General features: G+C 43.4%; 1 protein-coding gene across 8 annotated transcripts in view; it reads left to right on the forward strand.

Moving 5' to 3' along the window:
* HEMK1 (HemK methyltransferase family member 1) overlaps positions 1-20,300 on the forward strand; it is a 32,978-nt gene that overhangs the window by 10,161 nt on the left and 2,517 nt on the right. For 7 of the 8 annotated variants that reach the window (XM_054838080.1, XM_054838084.1, XM_054838081.1 and 4 more), the window contains 6 exons: positions 10,234-10,386; positions 12,369-12,433; positions 15,871-15,920; positions 17,301-17,406; positions 18,113-18,208; positions 20,004-20,117. In XM_054838080.1, the coding sequence (XP_054694055.1) occupies positions 10,234-10,386; positions 12,369-12,433; positions 15,871-15,920; positions 17,301-17,406; positions 18,113-18,208; positions 20,004-20,117 (584 nt within the window). The remainder of the gene's footprint in view (positions 1-10,233; positions 10,387-12,368; positions 12,434-15,870; positions 15,921-17,300; positions 17,407-18,112; positions 18,209-20,003; positions 20,118-20,300) is intronic. The other variant, XM_054838085.1, reaches the window with a different exon arrangement.

The raw sequence follows: 20,300 nt of genomic DNA on the forward strand, positions 1-20,300 counted from the left end.
TTTATCTGTTGTAATCTCAGCACAAGCTCCAACCCTGCGTGATTTTTTTTCTGTCTTGGCTTTGTTGTGGTGGCTGTGTCATTGTCCTGTAAGGGGAGACACACACTGTAGGGTGAGGATGTGTGTTTAGCCTGGGAGACACCTTAGGGAAAGAAATTACAGGTATCTGCCATGCTGAACATTTTTTAGTACTCATGCAGAAAAGGTCATGGCTGCAATCTCCTGTGAGAGCAAGAAAAAAGATTTAGTGGCTCAGTTTATATTGGTCTGTCTAGTTCAATAATCTCTGTCTGATTGGGGCTCGTAGCAGATGGTGGGGGCAGAATTATAAGGGAAAAGATAGATACAGAAGGATTCCCCCTTCTTTTAATAGTCAGCAGTTAAAGGCTGTTCTTAGCCAAAGCTGGATTTGGGGGCATCCTGCTTCATAATCACTAATGGGTCTGTCCTCCATTAATGTGTTTAATCCTCTTTTGAGTCTCTGTGTCTGACCTCCATGATGTCATCTGACAGTGAATCTTTCTAATTTTGTATTGTAAGTGGGAAAAGTATTTTCTTTGCTTCTGGTGCTGCCTGTTAATTTAACAGGAAAGCCCTTTTTATTGCGTAACACATAAACCATTCATGCTCTTTATAGCATTTGTAATTTTTTAGTCCTGTTGCTGTCTAATCAATTCGTTTTCCATCTGTGATTTTTAAGCTTTTAATTTGTTTCCCAACATAGATTGTTTCTTTCCCATGATAACATGCTTAATACACTGAAACCCTTGCGGTTTACTTGTGTCTGTCAGCTGAATGGCAGTCACTGTGCTGGGGTGTTCTGCAAAAGCACTTTAGGCAAAGATTTGCTCAGAGAACCCTTACATAAAGTTCAACCTTACTTCTAGCTAAACATGATTATTAACCTTTCAGGAAGGTCAAGCACACAGAGAAGGGAGGATTTTTACTTCCTGACGAGTATATGCAAATATAGATTGCAAGGTGGGGCTTTTCTCCAGTGCTTTATGTCAAAGCAGCGTACACATTTTCTGTTTTAATCAGTGCTCAAAGGACGCATTTGATGCAGAACGGCCTTTCATTTCCCTAATTTCATTGGCACAAATGGTTATTTTCAGAAGGGTCAAAAGGTCACGCTGTCTAGTGAATACAGCCATTGATCAGGAGTCAGGAGACTGGCTTTTTTTTTTTTCTTTCATGGTTTTGCCTCTGACCAGTTGTCTCTTCAAAGGAAGGTTGCTTCTCCTTTCTGAGTCACTGGCTTCACAATCTGGGAAATGAAAATCATAATGGTGCCCTATCTTGTGTGTAGCTGAAGGTCCTTTCTTGAAATATATATAGGCTTCCATAAAGTATATTGAACATAAATGCAACAGGGCATTTTTTAAATAGATAAAAGATTAACGACTATCTGTCAAAATGTAGGTGTAAACAAATGTGCGTTGCTGTTGTGGCCTCACATAGGTTGGATTTTGCCCATATGATAGGCAATATTTTATCAGTATGTTGGAGGAAAATTGTATTTTCTGAAAGCGGGCAGTGGCACAGAAGTTGGAGAATGGGAATTATAAAGGAAGCCTGTTGTTGCTGCAGAGCAATTGGAATTGCCATTTGTGGTAGGCACAAGAGTTTAATAGGATCATATATGCAGAGACAAATGATGCAGCCTGTGCCTTGTGGCTGAGAGGCTTCTGCTGCTGGAAGAGCTTGGAGGAAGACTTGGGGCTCCTACAGATATTGGCTGACTATGAGCACCCAATTTTAGTGGGCTGCCCATCAGGATAATGTGATCCTTATGTGTGTTAAGAGGGGATTGCCAAGTACAAGTAGCAGGATTAAATAATCTGTGTACTGCAGTAGTGTAATAGTTGCAAAAATATTATGTCCAGTTACGTTACTGACCAGTTGTGAAAGAAATGGAAACCTAGGTTTGGAAAAGAACCACTAGGTGCATTAACAGCTGGAAAAATCTGCCTTGTTGTGGAAGACTGTTTATCTCATAAAAGACAAGCTTAGGGGTTAATTACCTGGTGCAGGGAGCAGAAATGTGATAAGTCGCTTTGGTTTCATAGACAAGTGTGTAACGAGCACTGTAAATGCAGGCCAGAAGAAAAGATGCATGTCTTTAACAGCAAGTGTAATTAATTACTGAAACAGCTTAGTAGGAGTCTGTTGCTGGCTACTTTAAAATCAGGACAGGATGTTTTCCCAGGACAGATTTCTTCTTCAAAAGGAAGTGGAGAAAGAAACAAGATTGTTCCTGGCTAGCTGGCCAAGGTGAACTATGGCAGTAGTTTCTTCTGGCTTCCTATGCAAAAAAAAAAAAAAAAAGGCTGTGCTAGTGCAGAGGATTACTTCAAAGTTGTTGATCTCCAGGACAGACTTCAAGATGTAAATTTAAAGCTAAAATCTGTGCTGAAGGCAGGGAAAGCAACAGCTGTTCTTCTAAGTCACACACAAACCTGTTCCCCAGGTTAACTTATATAGACCTTTCTAATATGTTCTCACAGATCTCTTTGTTGTTAATGCCTTTTTTTTTTCCCTAAAAGAACTCTATGAAGTCTTCAGCTTTTTAATCTCCCTTTTCTGATTGAAAGAGGGTCTCTTATTTCTGTGAGTTTCAGCTGAGTAGCTTAGCTCATCAGCAGTTAGAGCAAGAATTAGGACTAGAACTGGAGAAAAGCAAACTGTAGAATGGCTGTACACTCTACAGTAATGTACAGGAGGGATGGGACTCGAGGGGATTCCAACATGAACGGGGAAAAAATCCAATTCCTCTTCCCCCAGCTTCTTTCAGACATCTACATAACTGGAATTTCAGAGCTAGGGATTAGCAAGCTGGACCAGTGCATCTGTCCAGATGCTGTATCTGGCAGTGGTCAATACCAGTATCTACAGAGAAAGAAAATGCCTTGCTTCTGGAGAGATGTGCCTAGATAGAGGTTTGTGCTGGAGACCTGAGGTACGGCCATTTTACAGTGACTTTGATCTTTTTGCCCCTCTTGGACATGACTAAGTTTAGACATGACAACTGTGGTAATTTCTCTTGGGCACTAGCACATAACAGGTTGCAAAGGCTGCTGCCTTTTGGTGAAGTAATTTCTGGGTGCTGTCGCAACCTCTTCTCCAACAGATGAAATGGCACTTGGCACGTACCCTGACACATCGGGAGCTGCTTCTGTTGTGCGATGGAGAAGCCAAACCCCTTCCTCAGTATTAGGCATGCCTTATTACTTCTGCCTAAAGCCACCTTTCTTTCAGGATCAGTGGCTTCTTCTGGAGTTACTCTGGTGTTTTGCTTTCTATATGTGTATAGGAGGAGTTTCATGGGCTCTGTGCAACATCTTCTCTTTCCTACTTCAGTGCTAGGCAGAAGAACCCAGGACAAAAGTTCCATAGCCTGCCTGCCCACTAAGCATTGGGCTGGTTTGGTGGCCTGGTTTTTGGGCACGTGGCAGTGATCTGCGGCCATTGCCATGGAGCTAGGTTTCCAGCTTGGCTTCCTGGTGTTTTGTCATGTACTGATTGGCAGCCAAGTGGACAAACAGGAGGGGAGGGGTGATTTGGTTAATATCAGATCAGGCTCTATGGAAAGTCCTGGATTCTGAGAAGAGAAGTTTCTGGAAAGCACACAAATAAGTAAAACATTCCTAGGAAGCGTGCGAGAGCAGAGAGAAGGTTACCCAGGTTTTCATGTGTCTCTTGCTTTCCTTGTCCTGTTTGCTAACCTGGGAAGTTAGAGCCTCTTGCCACCCTGGCTTGTACCCCTGGAACCTTGTCTTCCCTGCTTTCCCCAGAGCACGTGGGGCACGAAAAAAGGGTGCTTCTAGGGAACACAGTGTGAATTTGTGACCTCCAACCTTGCCTTTCCCATTTCTCCCCTCCTCTTGTTTTTCTTAGCCTTGTACTTTTAATCGCAGAAACATCAGATGGGTCATTCACTGTTGTTGGACTGTAGCACATGATTGCTTCAGCTCTGGACTTCCACAAAGCTCTGTAGCTGCAGTTGCGCAGCGAGAATCTCTGCTGTTTCCTCCCGACTGTCTTGGTGCTGAAAGCTGCCTGACACTGCGCTGTCTGCTGGTTGGAGCTGTGCAGCTGTGAGGCTTGTGGTTTGGGTGCTGGCAGACACTGTCCTCATACTTTCTTTTTGCAGCTGTGGTTCCAAGAAATATAGTGAACGGGAGACCTGGCCACAGGGAGGGGGAGGTAATACCAAGAACCTGTCAGAACATGAGTGTGTGCTGGGGGGGGCATTGGGGAACGGGAGTTGTGGGTGGAAGGGTGAGACAGAGGCTCATGGGAAACTGGTGGTGTTCACAAAGTTTTGCGTTTGTTTCGCTCAACAGAGAAGATGGGAGGGGGGGAAGCCAAATAAATGACAGCGTGAACTTAGAGCAAATCTGGCAGTGAGGCAAGACTTCCTGGAATCACAAGGTGAGAGCAGGCTGTGAGTGACTTGGCTAAGAGACAAAAGCTTGAGAACCTCTGAGTGCTGGAAATTAAGTAGCATGGGAAGCAAATATTTGCGTCCCCTGTATATGGAACCACAGGTGCTACGTCTTTCTAGTCCTTGCAAGTTCTTCCTTTGCTAGTCAGGACCAGATATCCTTCTCCCTCCCAAGGATGTCCTGCATTTCTCCTGTAGATGTTTTAAATTCACTTCTGGCAAAGATAGAGAGGGTGTAGATACATTCTCCCCACTCTGTTTTGTGCTAAGCAACAGAACGTAGGCATCACTTGATGCCTACATCGTCTTTAGCCCAGTGCAATGTAAAAACCCTTCCAGATACTTTGCTTTGCACCTAGCTCATGAATGACTTCATCTTGAATATTTATTTGCACAAAATCCTGTAAAATAGGGGAGAAGGGGAAGTTCGTTGATTATTGCTATGCAGGGGGAGTTTACGGCATGCAGAGAGATTGGGATTTAGTCACACTAGTAACTCTGCAGAGCTGTGAGCTGGCCTCATTCCTAAGCCTGCCCTGACTGTTGTGCTGTCTGCCTGTAACAGATGACAAAAAGGCCCTGGAGCACACTGACATTGCTGGTGTGCCCTGGAAAGGCTCATGGCAATCCTGCAAGCTGTGGGAGAGAGGACAGCTGTGGGGCAGTTTTAGCCATACATAAGATGTGCTCGAAGGGACAGCGGTGGCTACTGAGCTCACCTTTCCATGTGACTTCTAGCTCTTCTGCTGTGCTGCGTGAACATCTCTGTACACACATCTATTGAATGAAATGTGCGATCTCCCCCTGCAAGCAGTTGTCAACAGGTCTGAGTTGTGGGGCTGCCTGGACAAGCCATATCTGGGCCCCTCCTTCCCTTTCACCTTCATGCTATTGCTAGCAAAAGCAGGGAGAGGATTTTAGTTTCTCTCTGTTTTTGTCTGTTTGCCATTCAGTCACTCCACTCTGTCCAAAAGTGTCTTTTGGTGGGGGAAGGAGCTCCTCACACAGACTAGGGGAGAGAAGATATTAAAAATGTTCCATTTCCCCACTCTGACACAAATATCACACTTATACCCACATATGTGTACACCAGGCTCCAGGATAAAAGTAGTTCTGCTAGTACCTGCAGCACTGGTTAGCAGGATTGTAGTGTAGGCTGTGTTGTTACTGACAATAATGATGCATACTGTAAGCAATAATTTGAATTTTAATAACTCCACAGTTGAGCATTCATCCTATCCATTGGTTAGCATGCTATAGGTAACGGTGGAATCGGGTCACATTTCTAAGATACTTTTTGAATTTATGATTTTACTTGCTCCTTAATACAGCACTTTGGATTATTTATTTTTCTATATTTAAAGTTTTTATCTACAACAGTAAAAACAAAAAGATGATTCAAGAGCAGCCAAGCACTGTTTGTTCAGATGATGTTGGAATCTGGTTCTGATCTTTGTGCTTCCTGCTTTTCTGCAGGAGGTCAGTTGCCCTCACGCAATTGTAGACCTGCCTATTCCTAGCTCTGCTCTGCTGTAGTCCTCCTTCATGAGTTTGGGATGGTCACTTTTACAGTTGCTCATCTGGAAAATGGGAGTTGAGGATACATGTGTTAAAGGTGCTGAAGTGCTCAGCATGTTGCAGTGACAAGGCACCTGAGCGAGCCAACTGCTTTTCCTGTTTTTAGAGACTATAAAGACACACTGATTGCCAAGTCTTGTTTTATCCAAAATAGCATTTTTCTGTAGTGAAGGACATTTCTCTCTCTGTATTGAATCCTGTAAATTATGTGAGTGAAAATAAACCCTTTTGAATGGCCTGCCACTTCAGTTTAAAGTGCCAGATTGTGGAGAATTAACCTAACGTATTCCAAAAGTTAATTATAATTTCATCTCTCAACCTTTAGAGCTAGTGATCAAACTGATGGTTAAGATGGCTTTTAGCAATGATGGCATTATATTAACAGGTGTGTGCTCTGAATCTGTTCAATCTGAGATGATGTGGGTATATGCAAGCAAATGCCTAACTCATAACAGTTACATGGGAAGACAAATGTCATCGCTCCAAACGTGTACCCCCCTTCCTCCCCCAGCTTTATATGCTGAGCATGATGTCATATGGTGTGGAATATTCCTTGGGTCAGTTGGGGTCAGCTGTCCCAGCTGTGTCCCCTCCCAACTCCTTGTGCACCCCCAGCCTACTCACTGTTGGGGTGGGATGAGCAGCAGAAAAGGCCTTGGCTCTGTGTAAGCCCTGCACAGCAGTAGCAAAAACATCCCTGTGTTATCAACACTGTTTTCAGCCCAAATCCAAACCGTAACCCCCTGGTAGGTACTATGAAGAAAATTATCCCAGCCAAAACCAGCACAAAGCTGTGAGTGAATAAAAGGGCCATGGTAGCACAGCCAGTTAATGCAGAATTACAAAATGTCTTTATTCCAGTGCATTCTGTTTTGTCTTTACTTCTTGCTTTTAATACATACATAATTGCAAATTTAATTCAACATCGAATAATCCGTACTAGTAATTATTTTCCTAATTTGCCAGTTAGAATATACCTTCTGTTTTGCTTGCAATCAAATTTATTTCATAAAAGAATTTATTTTCATAATTATTGAACTTTCTGATTGTAGTGAGATACTAATGTCTGGAAAAGGATGTAGTTTCTTTAGGTTGTCACACTATTTTTAATATCTTTTAATTTTGAACTATTGTGATAAATGTTTGTTATGAGAGAACTAGCCTTTGTATCAGTAAGAAGTATATGAAATAACCAAGACAATGAGGCAAGGGAGTCAGGAAGTAGAATACAAAGTCCAAGTAATACCACCACCCCTTTTTTAATATCCATGTGGTAAGAACTGCAGTCAGTCATATTTAAATAGGAACTTTGGCAAGCACTCTAAAAATACTTTCACTGTGGAATGTGTAAAATAGAAGTTCCATTAAAAACTTCAAGCTTGAAATTACTAATGATAAACCTTAAGGAAGTTAATAAATGCTGATAGTAGTTCTGTTATATGGAAGTTACATTTGGACTTTTGAAATCAGTAACTTAAGCTACTCTGTGATCAGCCCTGGAGACAGGTGGCTCTTCTGAGTTACTGCAGAGATTTCCTGGAAATATTTGTAAGTGACCAGAAATGGCTGGTATTTAAGAGTTATTTAATGGCCGAGGAGAATTTTTTGGGTGGCTCTTCTGTGGTCTTGGAATCATCAGCACCTGCTTCCCCAAACCAGCTGCGCTTATAATCTCTGGCTGTCTCCATTGCAGAAGTGTTTTCAGACTGATTCATCTGGAGCTGTTAGCTGAAAGACAAAAGCCATTTTCCCACAAAAGTGGGTAGATAAGGTGCTTATTTTTCCTTGTTGTTGTCTGAGTGCTGGTAGTCCTCTAATGGTTTCCCACAGTCCTGTTGGGAGCCTGTAAGAGTGTTTTCCTCCATAATCGTCTAGGAAAGGAATCCCAAAGCAACAGAAGGAATATGTCATTCTGGAGGCTGTTAGCAAAACTCCCTTATGACTGCAATGCCAGTAACGACATGGTAACCAGGGTAGGGCATTGCAGTGTGGCTCCTCACATCTGGCTGAGGAATCAGTCACCAAACAGAATGTTGCAGTGAAGAGAGGCCTCTCAGAAGAGTGCCCTCCAGCCTGTGGGCTGCTTCTCATTCCCTCTTGGGCTTTTGGGTATTAGCACAACAGAGCTCACCGCTGAGGAGGACTGAAAGCTGTGGAAAGCAGAGGGCACAGTCTGGAGAAGCATGAAGGCTGTTGTCATTGAGTATCTGGTGAGCAAAGGCACCAGCATCTCTGGCTCTTTCCAGCTCAACATCTGGAGAAGATTTGGGAGAAAACAAAACAATTGAAGGTGCTTGTTGCTAAAAAGCCCCTGAAGGCCCAAAAGGCTGTGGCTGTGAAAAGGAGCCTAAAGAAAGTTGATGAACCAGTGGCTCCCCAAAGGCTATTGTTGGCAGAGCCAGGCTACTGAAAAAGCAGCAAAGCCTAACACAGCTAAGTTGAAAATGGCAAAGGCTCAGAAAAGCTGATTTGAAGAAGTAATGTTACTAGTAAAAAATATGGAGTGTTTACATGTTCAAATAACCCCAAACTTTCCTTTTTACTTATGCTTCCAGGCTCTTTCAGTGGGAGGAATCAACAGGCAAGGGATTGTATTAAACTGGAGCAGTTCGAAGCTGCCTGGCTTTGCAAGGCCTGGACAATGTTGAAATATGCCTGTTTCTCCATCCCAGTCTGTGAAGTAGTCCAAGCTTCACTTCTGTTCTCCACGCACTGGGTGTGTGCTTGCATGCAGGGGCACAGTACTTTAATATGTTCAAAAGTAGTTCGTGTCTTGTGGGAAACCTCAGAAAATGCTGTCTGACAAAACAGCCCATGTCTCAGGTGCTCTGCTGCTGGGGATGTTTCGCTGAATCTCATCTACCCTTATGTTTCATTTTTATACCTGTTTGCATCCTCGCTCCCTACTTACTGCAGATACAAATTGGCCTAGCATGAAGGATGACCAACAGCAACAAATATCTTCATAAAAACTACAGCTTTGCACAAGGTGTCTATTACACTGCACTCCAGTTAGGGTGATATATCCAGGAAGGGCTTAGGCCTTTACATACCAGCATACCCAGTTTAGGCTCCTGAAAAAGGCCATTGCTTTACTAAAGAGAAGCTGATCTGCCTGCCAGGACGTGTTGCTTTTAAATATTCCTGCTTATGCCAAGAACATATAAGATTCCTTGTAAAAATGGAAAGCCAGTAATTTTCCTGGTAATGTCTTTAATTTTTAACTGTTGGCAAAATCAAGCCAATTGTCTTTTGTAAATTTTGTTAAGCTTTCTGGATTTACAGGAGAGATCCAAGAGCAGACCTCTCAAGTGAAATAACGTAGCCATCGTGGGCAGCTCTTTGGGCAGTAAGGCCTTGTTTCTGTACTGGTGTTTATAAGGTTTCTGTCTTGTAGTTTTCTTCAGTGAATAGCAAGGGAAGTTCATGCTGCAGTCTGGGGGAGGCACATATGTGCTTTTTCTTGTAGCCAGTCACTCATTTTCACAAATCTTAAAACTGTATATCTTTGAGACCTCTCATGCTGTGTTGGATTTTATATGAAATTGTGAAGGGATTTAAAAAAAAGAGGAGATTGATGGGAGGGAGGAAGCTGTGATCATAGAGATGCATAGAGATCCAGGAGCATGGATGAAAATCTTTTCTGTGTGACTTGATAACAAAATGTAGGTGTCCATAATCTGAAATCCACACAGGGAGCTGCTCATTTGGGTAATTTAGTAACTCATTGCTTTTGCTTTTTATCTGCAAGCTGGATTATTGGTTTAGATGCTGTTAGGAGCTGTACATCTGCTTCCAGATTACTTACCATACTGAGAAAGTGTAGAAATCTTAGATTTTGAAACTTACAAATTCTGAAAGCTGGAATTTTTGAGTAAATAAAATGGTGTTGCAGAAGCTAATGTGCTCCAGCTGTTTGGTTATTGTTTTTCCCAACAGTGCTAGAAGATTTCAGAGGATCTGTGGGAAATTATATCCTGAGGATTTGGTTACTAATCAAAGCACCCTGTGGGGGAGATGGAGCTGAAGTGACTTCTGGCATGCTGGTTCCATTGCTGTCAACTGTGTTTTAAAAATAAGCAACAAAAATACATTTCATTGGGCTACAGAGTCAAGAAATTTAAATTCCAGTCCTCAGACCACAAAGGTGTGAGTCAAAACAGCTCCCTTAGAAATTAGTTTGTTTTTTTGTGTTTTTTTTTTGTTAGGATCTTGTCTCTTTAGTTGTGGAAGAAGAATCTCGGAAATGTGAGAAGAATTCAGGCCTCTGCTTCCCAGTTCCTGTCCCTCATCCTGTGATCCTGGAGATTGGCTGTGGCTCTGGAGCAATTGCTCTGAGTCTGTTGTCCAAACTGCCACAGGTGAGCTTTTTTTCAGTGTTCATGGTACAATAGATGCCTGTGTTACAGGAGAATCCCACTCTGGTAGTCTTCACTGACAAACTTCTTTGCTTTGATGGGACTTCAGCAGCTAAGGTCTCTGACAGTCAGGCTCCATAAGTTCATGCTCGGTAGAAGAGGGATATTTAGGAATTGCTCTCCCCAGTTGTCTGCAGGAGCAGCCGAGACATGGTCAGAGTGGAGGAAGCGAATGTGCTCATTCTTTAGCTGTCACAGCTCACTATTAATCACAGCTTCAAGCACTGATGGGTGTTGGTTTAGTCAAATTTATAGGGCAGTCATCTCTAAAAATCACCTGGCTGTGAATCGAAAGATCTTGTCTCTAGGAGACTGAAGACTAAATGAATATAGGGAAGGGATTCCACAGAAGTGTCAGTACTTGGTATCAATATGACAAGCATATGTCACACTGCCACAACTGCCAAACCATTTTTTTGAGTCCTTTGTTCCCTAATAACAAGCCACACCTTTTAAACAGAGAGAAAAGGGCAGGAAGGGGACTGAGATCTGGGTGACCAAAGCCTTTCTTGCCCCTGATTATTGTGGCATGTAACGTGCTTACTGAGTTGCTGTTGGTAAGCAGAAAGAGAAGTGAATCCAAGATCTCATTGCATGTGGTTAAGGGAAAAATATTCCCCTTTCCTCCAAATTGTAATCAGTTCCTTCTCATGAATGAGAATTGCTGTGGCCAGCCCCTCCTCTTGTAGCAGTATAAGACTTGGTGTGTAAGAATTAGAGGTTGATGCCTGTGTTCCTTCTCCCAGTGACCTGATATGGTTAATACTTGAGCTTCATGACTTCAAAGTATAATTACTCTGATTTCCTGAGCTGTACTTCATGCTCTTTTCCTTGCCTGTTAACTTAAGAGCTGTGTCAGTCTGTCCATGTAACTGATAACAGTCCTTTCCCAGCTGACTTAACACAAACTGCTGTGCCCAGAGAAATTAAGGAGCCTTGACTGATAAGAGTAAGCGGTAGCCACACTGACAGCTAAGTGGAGTTTACACTCTGTGTGATCTCTTAAGTGTTTGGGGCAGAATTTGACACTAGGGTGTTGGGAAAACAGCAGCAACTTTTCACTTATGGATTCAGCTATGCCCTTCACCTTAAGGGTCAGCTTCATGTGTGTGGGTGCTAGTCTCAGGCTGTGAAATTAATCCCCCTCGGAATGATGCCTGATCACACCATCATCTCCCAATGTAAAGTCGTTTCTCTGAGCGTGCTTTCTCTATGTAAATACTTACCAACATCTGTATTTAAAAAACATTAAGCAAAGCAAAAACAAGTCAGGCCTTTGCCTGCACTTTTCCCAAGGTGGAATGGAAGGTCAAACGAATCTTTATCTGTGTAGTCCTATCTCTTAATGTTATGCTAGAGGAGTCTCAGATACTTGACACACAGTCAAGTACGCGCAGTCAATACATGCAGTGAATTTGGTGTAAGGACTGTAATGGGGTAACTAGGCAAAAGGCGTCTGCATAACAGGTGGAAAATGCCAGAACCCCTGTTTGAGCGGTTGTATTAATGCTGGGAGGGATTCTGTCTGCAGAAGCCTAGGACGTGATCTTCCTTTAACTTGTGTCTACCCCAGACCAGCCAGAGTGTTGAGTCTCACACTACTAGGAGCTATGAATGTGTCAGGTGATGTGAGTCAGTATGATTCCATTGTTGTCAGCTGAGTTGGCTTGGTCAGAAGCCTGTCTATTTTGGTAGGCTGCTGGCATCATTGCAGAGTCTCTTCTGTCATGTTAGTGGCCTTACTTGAAGTGACTCGTGATCCTGCCAGTGCTGTGAGATGCATTCTTCATGAGCTATTCCTTTTAGGAGCCAAGAGTGAGCAGTGAATTGTCAGTTCTTATCTTGCATGTCCTTTTTGGCAGAGCATGTCTGCTTAGGAACCTTGATGTTGTAATACTTGTTTGTTGTTGTTTTTTCTGTCACAGAGCCGGGTGATAGCCATGGATAAAGAGAAGGCTGCTGTGGATCTCACCAGGGAGAATGCGCATAGGTACAAGCACACATATTACCTACTTTTTGTAAATTGTTGTTTGAGAAGGACAAAGATGCCTCAATATTTGGGCATGTGGTTCATGTTTATCGCTACTGGAAACCAGGGAATGTTTCCGTGGTTTCCCTAGGTTGAGCTCCTAAAGTGTGTAAGAATTCAGAAAAAAAAGGCTTATATTTACTAGAGTATTTTTTTCCTTTGACTTGTGAATGCACTTTGCAAAGACAGCAGCCTAAATAAAACAATAGTATTTAAATGCTGTCTGTCTTTGCAAGGGTTTTCAAGGTGTTCCATGGTAACTACTCTCATCCCTTTCTCTGAACTTGGGAAACTGAAGGCAGCAGGTAGTAAGAATGTGTATGTCACTTAGGAGGTTAAGGACAGGTATAGCCTGAACTTTTCTCTCTCTGGCTCCCTATATTGTTATTGCTGTGCTGGTTTCTGTCATTGTTCCTCTAGATATAAGGTCGCACATTCAAAAAGCACCTTCACTCTGATGTGCTAGTTGTGGTATCCTTTAGCATCCTCCTTGCAGTCTCGGGTTGGGTGAGAATGGTTCTGCTGGGTCCTGTGCTGTTTGCAAGACGCCTGTGCTGTGGCTGGATGTTCTAAGCTGCTGAATCATAGAATAGTTTGGGTGGGAAGGGACCTTTAAAGGTCATCTAGTCCAGCCCTCCCTGCAAGGAGTCAAGCATCTTGTGCCTGAAGTCAGCACAGCTCTGTATCAGGTTGTCCTTGTCCTTCCTAGTGGCACCGTTTCCTCAGCTAGTTCTTCTTAACCCAGGTTATTCTGTCGCTATCGTAACAAGCACCAGAACTAGAATCTCAGTATGCTTTTGAGTCCAGGATCCCAGTCTATAGACATTGTAAAAGGTACAGAGCTCTAGTATGTATCCTTAGAAACTGCTGGGCCCAGGCATTAATTAGAGCAGTCTCAGAAAGGATTCCTGTTGCTACCTCTTATGGAGTCTAGTACAGCTGTGAGTCTTAAGTAGTGCTCATTACCTGGCATTTCTGTCCACACAACCCACATAGCCTTTTTTCCCAAGCTGCTGCCAGCGTTGGGGCTGCAGAGACAGGCTACTTGTGTTTCTGGCTGCACTGAGCTGCATCTCTTCACTTCTCACAACCCAGTCTCAGCTCTTATGTGAGTCTGAAGTGATGTGTAGGAAACAAGCCCTTCCCAAACTTGTCACCTCACTATTACCCTTTGCCTCCTAGTCCAGTTATAGGGAGTGGGGAGCAGAGTCCTTCTGATTTGTCAGTGTCAAATCAAGTTCTGTTGCAATTTTTCATAGATATAATAAAAGCAGGCCAGATCTTTGCCTCCTTGGTAGATTATTGCTCTGGCATCTGGAAAAAATAGTCTTGTTATTAACATTGCTTGTTGTCTCAAGAGTGGGAGAGGGAGTGTAAATGCAGTGCCAGAGAACCTCATATTTCTCTATGGATATTTTCATTGTGTCCTTGTGATCTTGTCCATGGCATGGTGCCCTGTAGCTCCTGGGAGAGAAGCCAGTAGGATAAGCTATGTTACTGCTTGACTGAAGCCAGCTTGGTTTCTGCCTTCTTTTCAGAGCTCCCTTATCACAGCTGTGTTCTCTAGATGCTTAGGTGAGTCTTGCTCTCACTAAATCAATCTCAGTGCCAGATGGCCCGTCTGGGCACATTGCAGACAGATGCAGGAATCCCTCCCTTTCTTGATGCCTGTCTGTGCTGACAGGGCAGTACCATAGGCCCTCAGCAAAGGCAAGTAGGACTTAGGTATAACGCCTTTGTCGCAGCATGCTCTATGAACCCCGTTGGATAGCCCTGAGGTGTTACACTGAAGGGCTAGGAGGAGGAGAAAACATACTGGGAAGAGCTGGGCGGTTTTGTTTCCTCTAGACATTGACTGCATGAGGACAGGAGTTAGGGGACAGTGCAGACTCTCTGCCACAATGTGCTCTTGTGTTCGGGGAATGGCATCTCCTGTGGGAGCCTTGGAGTCTTTCTCCACCAGCTGATCTTGACCAGCCTTGTCTTTCTGACTTTGCCAAGTGCTTCCTCTGATGTTGCTCAAATGTCTTCACAAAAGCCAGAGGCAAACCTGGTGAGAAGAGAGGTATTTTGGTGGGTTGACCATGTAGCTGAGGAATGAGAGGTTCTATTCCTTCCTTGCTGTCTCATACTCTCTGTTTCTGTGACCTGTCCTGTAGTATTGGGCTGTCACCAAGCATCAAGGCTACTTTCCTCTCTTTCCTGTCCCAGGAGCATCAAGGGAACTTTGCTCAGAATTCCTAAGTTTTAAGGGGATCACTGTCTCAACTATTTTTCCCTGGCAGGGAGCATATTCTGTAGCCAGCTGGGAGCAAGGGACGGATCATGCCAGGTTGTGATAGACTGGAGCACCGTGCAGTGGCAGTCTGGCAGTCTCGAGGCTGTTCTACCTTGGATTAGTGCAGTGAGTTAACTCAGAATCTTGGCCAAGATTTCTCCCTAAGAAATACCAATGTGTTTAAAGACCTGTTTCTTAAAAATAGCAAGCCAGCATGCTTACTTGCTCACTTGTTACAGGTAAAGGAGAGGTGTTTGTGTCTTCCAGTGCCTTCAGGGGTTCTGCTGATGTGAGCACCCTGGGGACATCTGTCTGCAGATGAAAGGCGCTGACCGTGTTTCCCAATTAATGTGCACAGAGATGTCAGGGGCAAGAAAGATCATGAGTTAGAAACTAGCATCTGAGAGATGCTAGTTTGTATTTAAAATATATTATATTGTACAGTCTGTGCGTGAGCTGTTCCTAAAGGATTCCCTTTTCTTAGCTCTCTGTCTGGCACTGGGGTTCTGCTGCACGGCGTGTGCAGGAACATCTCGTCACCTTAACGTTGGCATGTGAGATGAGATCCAAAGATGCCTAGAAAATACTCTCAGATGCCAGAACACTGTTAAGATCTAGGTTATCAAAGGAGCTGAAGAAAGAACATGGCAAATGTGAGCATGTTGTCTCCACTTAAAATAGCAGGTTTGGGTATTTGAGACAAATGATTTTGTTGTGATGGGCTTTTTTTTTTTGTTTTGTTTTTTTCAGGGATAGTGAGCTTACCTGGGGGACACCTTGGAGATGTAGTTAATGTGCAGCAGGGTGAGGGAATACTGCTGTATATATGGCAAGGGGTGATGCATACATGTTTTAGGTGCATAGGAGCTGCACCCTGGAATCAGCATGGGTGCGTAGTATGCTCTTTGCTCTGAATGTTGTTCACAGGGCAAAGAGCAGATCCTAAACTTCTGTTGTGTCTTGGGAAGAATCCAGCTGCAGTTAGTGGGGTAGGATATATGTGTGTCAGATAAGAGGTGTGATATTTAATGATCTGTTTATAGAATGTGCTGATCATTAATCTACATAAACATGCCTCCTAATCTTTCTTCTTTCTGTTCTTGCACCTGGAATTTTACAGGCTGCAACTCCAGGACAGGATCCACATCCTCCACCATGATGTTTCATACAGTAACTGTTTTCATTGTTATAATCCCCTTTTGTCTTTCTCCTTTTTTTACTCTGGTGGGAGGAGGCAGGCGTGAGAGACAGCCAAGGGACCCCTTCGAGATGCAGGTATTGGGAGGGTGTTGAAGTTAGAGGAAAAAGGTCAGTAAGAAGTAAGCCAGTGAAGCTTTTCCTATCAGAGATTTCCAGGCCTGATGATCAGCTGAGAGAAGTCCCTGACTACATCAGAAGGTGAATTGTTCCTGGGTTTAGGTGTCTAATGGTTGTGTCTGAGCTGGTAGTCTAGGTGCTCTCTAGCGTTACTGGGGAGAGGCAAATATCTAGAGTGTAACTCATTCTATGCTGACATGGATGCTTTAGATAAACATCTGTGTGCGGGTCTATCCATTGATGTTAGAAGGAGCCCAGATATTTAGCTTAGATTAAATGCCCAGCCTTATTCACCTGAAATTAGGTGAGCTGAACCAGGGAAGGATACCCGTTGTCTTCCCTGAACCCGGCTGAAACCAGTTAAAACTGCCATTTGATGAGGCTTATCTGGTTAGGTAGATATGTGCTCAGTGGTTTCTTAGCCAGGAGCTGTGGAGCCAGGAGCTTCAGCATTGTAGATTCATGGTGTCATTCTGACACTATTGTTTTTGACACTGTACTGCCTCTTAGGGGTATGTCTGCACAGTCTTCTATCTGCACGTCTAAATTTGTGCTGCCCATACTCCAAACAGCAGTAAAGCCAGCCAGCTCTGGTCCAAAAGCCACGTAGCTGTGTTGGCATTGCATCTGCATGGGTATGCCCTGTGCCAGGAGGCTGGCCTGAGGACAGTGCCACACTCACACCGTTACATGATGTCTGATTTAGGGCTGGTATGTGTCAGTCCAGACCGTAGCATGAGCGTAGTGAGCTGAACCTTGTCTGCAGAAGAGCCAGCCAGTAGATGGTTGATGCTGCTGAGAGGGCCTGGCTCTTTTGCTCCTTAGAGGTCTTTCTGCAGCTCTTATAAGGGGAAGGATATGCATCCTGACAGCTAGTCTGGGTCTTTGTGGGCTCTCTCAAGTTCTGGTTGTTGCTTTAGATCTAGATGGGCACAGAGCTCCAGAGCATCAAGGTTCTGTGCTTTGTAACATGTTCCGCTAGGCGGGACTGTTGATCTGCAAAAATGATACTTTGCCTGTGCTTAGCTTTGTATCGCTCTTGCATTCAAGGTGGGAGAGTGAGCAGGCCAGGCTATCCCAAAAAGAAATAGGATAAAATTGTATTAGATAAAAGCAGAGCCAAACACACATGGGCATGTGTGAGAGACAGTTCCCTGGATAGGATTTTGACACTGAGCGTACAGAGAAGATTGCTGTGGTTGAGAGCTGGTTGTGATTCTTTTTCTTTTCTAGGTTCTGCCAAGCAGCTGCTACTCTGGGGCCCCGTAGACTTTATAGTCAGTAACCCCCCATATGTCTTCCATGAAGACATGGCTTCCTTGGATGCAGAAATCCTCTGGTAATCAAATAGATTTTTCTTCTCCTCTTCCTTGAAGCAAAGTTTTCTCTCTGCTTCCTTATATTACACACAAAACATGCAAAGGTAGTATACATGTACATAGTGTAGGTGCATTTATGTGGTATATAATAATGCAGGGTTACATTGATACAGCTTACAGGTCTGAAACAATATAAAAAATATTTTAAATATTTATAAAAGTGGAAAAAGCACACACTCCGAAATTAACAAGTTTTCAATTCCGTAACTGCTTCAGAACATTTTTCCTGTTAGACCTTCATTTTTTCTTTTCTTTTTTTTTTTTTAAATAATTGGGGTCACTTTATGAAAGAAAGTACAAGTAATCTGAGCAGGTTTTTGTGGTGGAAAAAACACTTTAGTGAAAATGCTGCAACCCATTCTCATTCCAATACTTGTCTTAAGCAAACAAACCCCCACAAATATAAATAAGCTCTTTTGGGATGTGGAACTACTTTGTGTGTGCTGGTTCTTCCTCTGAATTGATTGTCATGCGTGTCAGGACAAAGTCCTGCACCCACCTCTGTCCAAGATGTGCACCAGAGCAGACTCTGAAAGATGAGCTTTCTATATCCTAATTCACTCTGCTAGGTTCGAAGGCAGTCCAGCCTCAAAGGCAGTGAATCCTCGAGGGCTTGGCTCGTGCCACATGAATTGCTGTTAATCTTGTCTTATTCCCGCACTCCAGCTATGAGGACCTTGATGCACTGGATGGGGGAGATGATGGGATGAGAGTCATCAAAACAATTCTGACTCTGGCTCCTTCTCTTCTGAAGGATTCTGGGTAAGCATTGTTCTCTATTTGAATTTCATGTCTTTTGTCTATTCACTTCTATAACTTCTATTTTCTTTTTATACAGGAAGGTACAGAGGGAAAATAATTGCAAAAATGTCCATTCTTCCCCATCTAATAATAGCAGTTTAAAAATGTCATGTGTATAGGCAAAATTAACTTGAAATTGGTTAATAAAGGAATATGAGCCTTCCTTGACCAGTAGTGGCATCTTGTAGTCATTAATGAAGTGAGAATCTGTAAAGGTCAAAGCAGCAGCAAAAAGAACATGAAAGAGAGCAGCAGAAAACGAGAGTGCAAAAACTGGAAGCTTTCTAAGCAGAATAACTGATTGAATGTGAAGCAATATAGAACTCTGTGAGAATGGATGTAGATCTCTACTTCCCTCCCACCCTTTAATTAGGGGAAACTTGTTTATTGTGCCAGGATACAATGCTGAATATCCCAGGGGAAAGATCGTCAGCCAGGGCTAGTTTCTTAAATGTTAGATTTCTCCATGGTTAATACTCGAGACTGATGGTTCCTTTTCTCTGTCATGTGGGATCCATTTTGTGCTTAAAGATCAACATGCTGATACCCAAACATGTGTTGTGCCAGGGCATTCACATATCGTATTGAAAATTCCTGACATTTTACCAGCATAAGAGAGGTCATTGAAAATCTGCTGTTTTGAGAAGAGGAACAGGAATATTGAGAGGCATACTGCATGCAAAAGAATTTATTCCTCATGCTTTGCATGACCACAAGAGCAGAAGATGCTCCTCAGAACTTCCCAGCAACAGAGATTGGTCCCGTGGGGTTGTTTGTTAGGATTATTATTTTTTCCTTCCCTTCTTGCTTGTTTTATAAGGTGGAGCCCCCATTGAGGAGTGGAAGCTTTTTAAGGTCAGGAATGAGATCCACACCCAGCTTGTAGTTCGTTCGGTGAATTTATAGGGAGTATTCAGTGTGGGATGTTTTAGGAATTCTCAGGAGAGTGTATTATTGGGGCTTGGCCTCTGTTCTTTGCCTGTTAAACTTGTATCTTGCTGCGCCGTCGCAGGCTGTAACCAGTTCCATCGTCTCCACGTGCCTGTAAGCTAGGGTGGTTCTGCCTCGTTGTGGGAGTGGAAACTCAGAAATGAGCCCGGCGTCGTAAAGCCTGGCTGCAGCAGAAATGGAAATAGCCCTAGTGTGCTAACTGAGGTTGGCTGATCAACAGTGCCTTATCACTGCTGCACTCTCCTTTGAACAGTCCTCTGTGTAAGTCTGAATGCTGGTGGTGTTTCATAACTGATTTATGGAGATGTTTACTGTGGGAAAATGTGTGTACTAACTTGTACTTTATGAGTCTCGCTACTGGGACTTAACATCACCCTGCTTATGCAAAGAGGAACTTCATGCTGCCAGTCCAGTGCTCAGTTTTCATGCATTTGCATCATAAAACTTCATTCTGGCCTTAAATCTTTGGGAACTTCAGAAAGACAGAGCTGGTGGTATCTCTGCATGGGGTTCAAAAGGGATCCTTACATCTTGATGCAAGGGTTTAACTGCTCACACAGAGGAATACCGTGAAAATTCCCCTTGAGATCCGTGCTTTCTTCCCCTGAGGGAGGCAGTTGGGATCTGCATCTTAAGTGGACAGCTATGATCTGGTTTAGGATTATTGGATTGCAGTGTGTTCGCTGACCTTCTCATTTCCTGCACTGATAGTAGTCATCCAGACAGACAGACCTTAATTTGTATCAGTTTAGCAACCTAAATGTATGTATCTCCCCACTTTCTACTCTCAAATGTGTCCTTTCAGGAGCGTATTTTTGGAAGTTGATCCCAGACACCCAAATATGGTGGAGAACTGGCTACAGGCACACCCCAACTTACTACTTGTCCTTCGTGCCATTCACAAGGACTTCTGTGGCAAGTAAGTCTTTTTTACCTGCAGATTTTTGCTTCAGGTGTGGGCCTGTGTCCTTTGTAGATTATGTCCCTGCACCCTGATGTATTGAATGAACTCAGTCAGAGAAAGCCCACAGCTGAAGCTGGCCTTTAAGAAAACAGGGGCTTCCTTCAAGTATCTCAACCTTTTCATATCCTCAGATAGCCT

The sequence above is a fragment of the Grus americana genome, chromosome 11, assembly GCF_028858705.1.
Source record: "Grus americana isolate bGruAme1 chromosome 11, bGruAme1.mat, whole genome shotgun sequence".
NCBI classification, from domain to species: Eukaryota; Metazoa; Chordata; class Aves; order Gruiformes; family Gruidae; genus Grus; species Grus americana.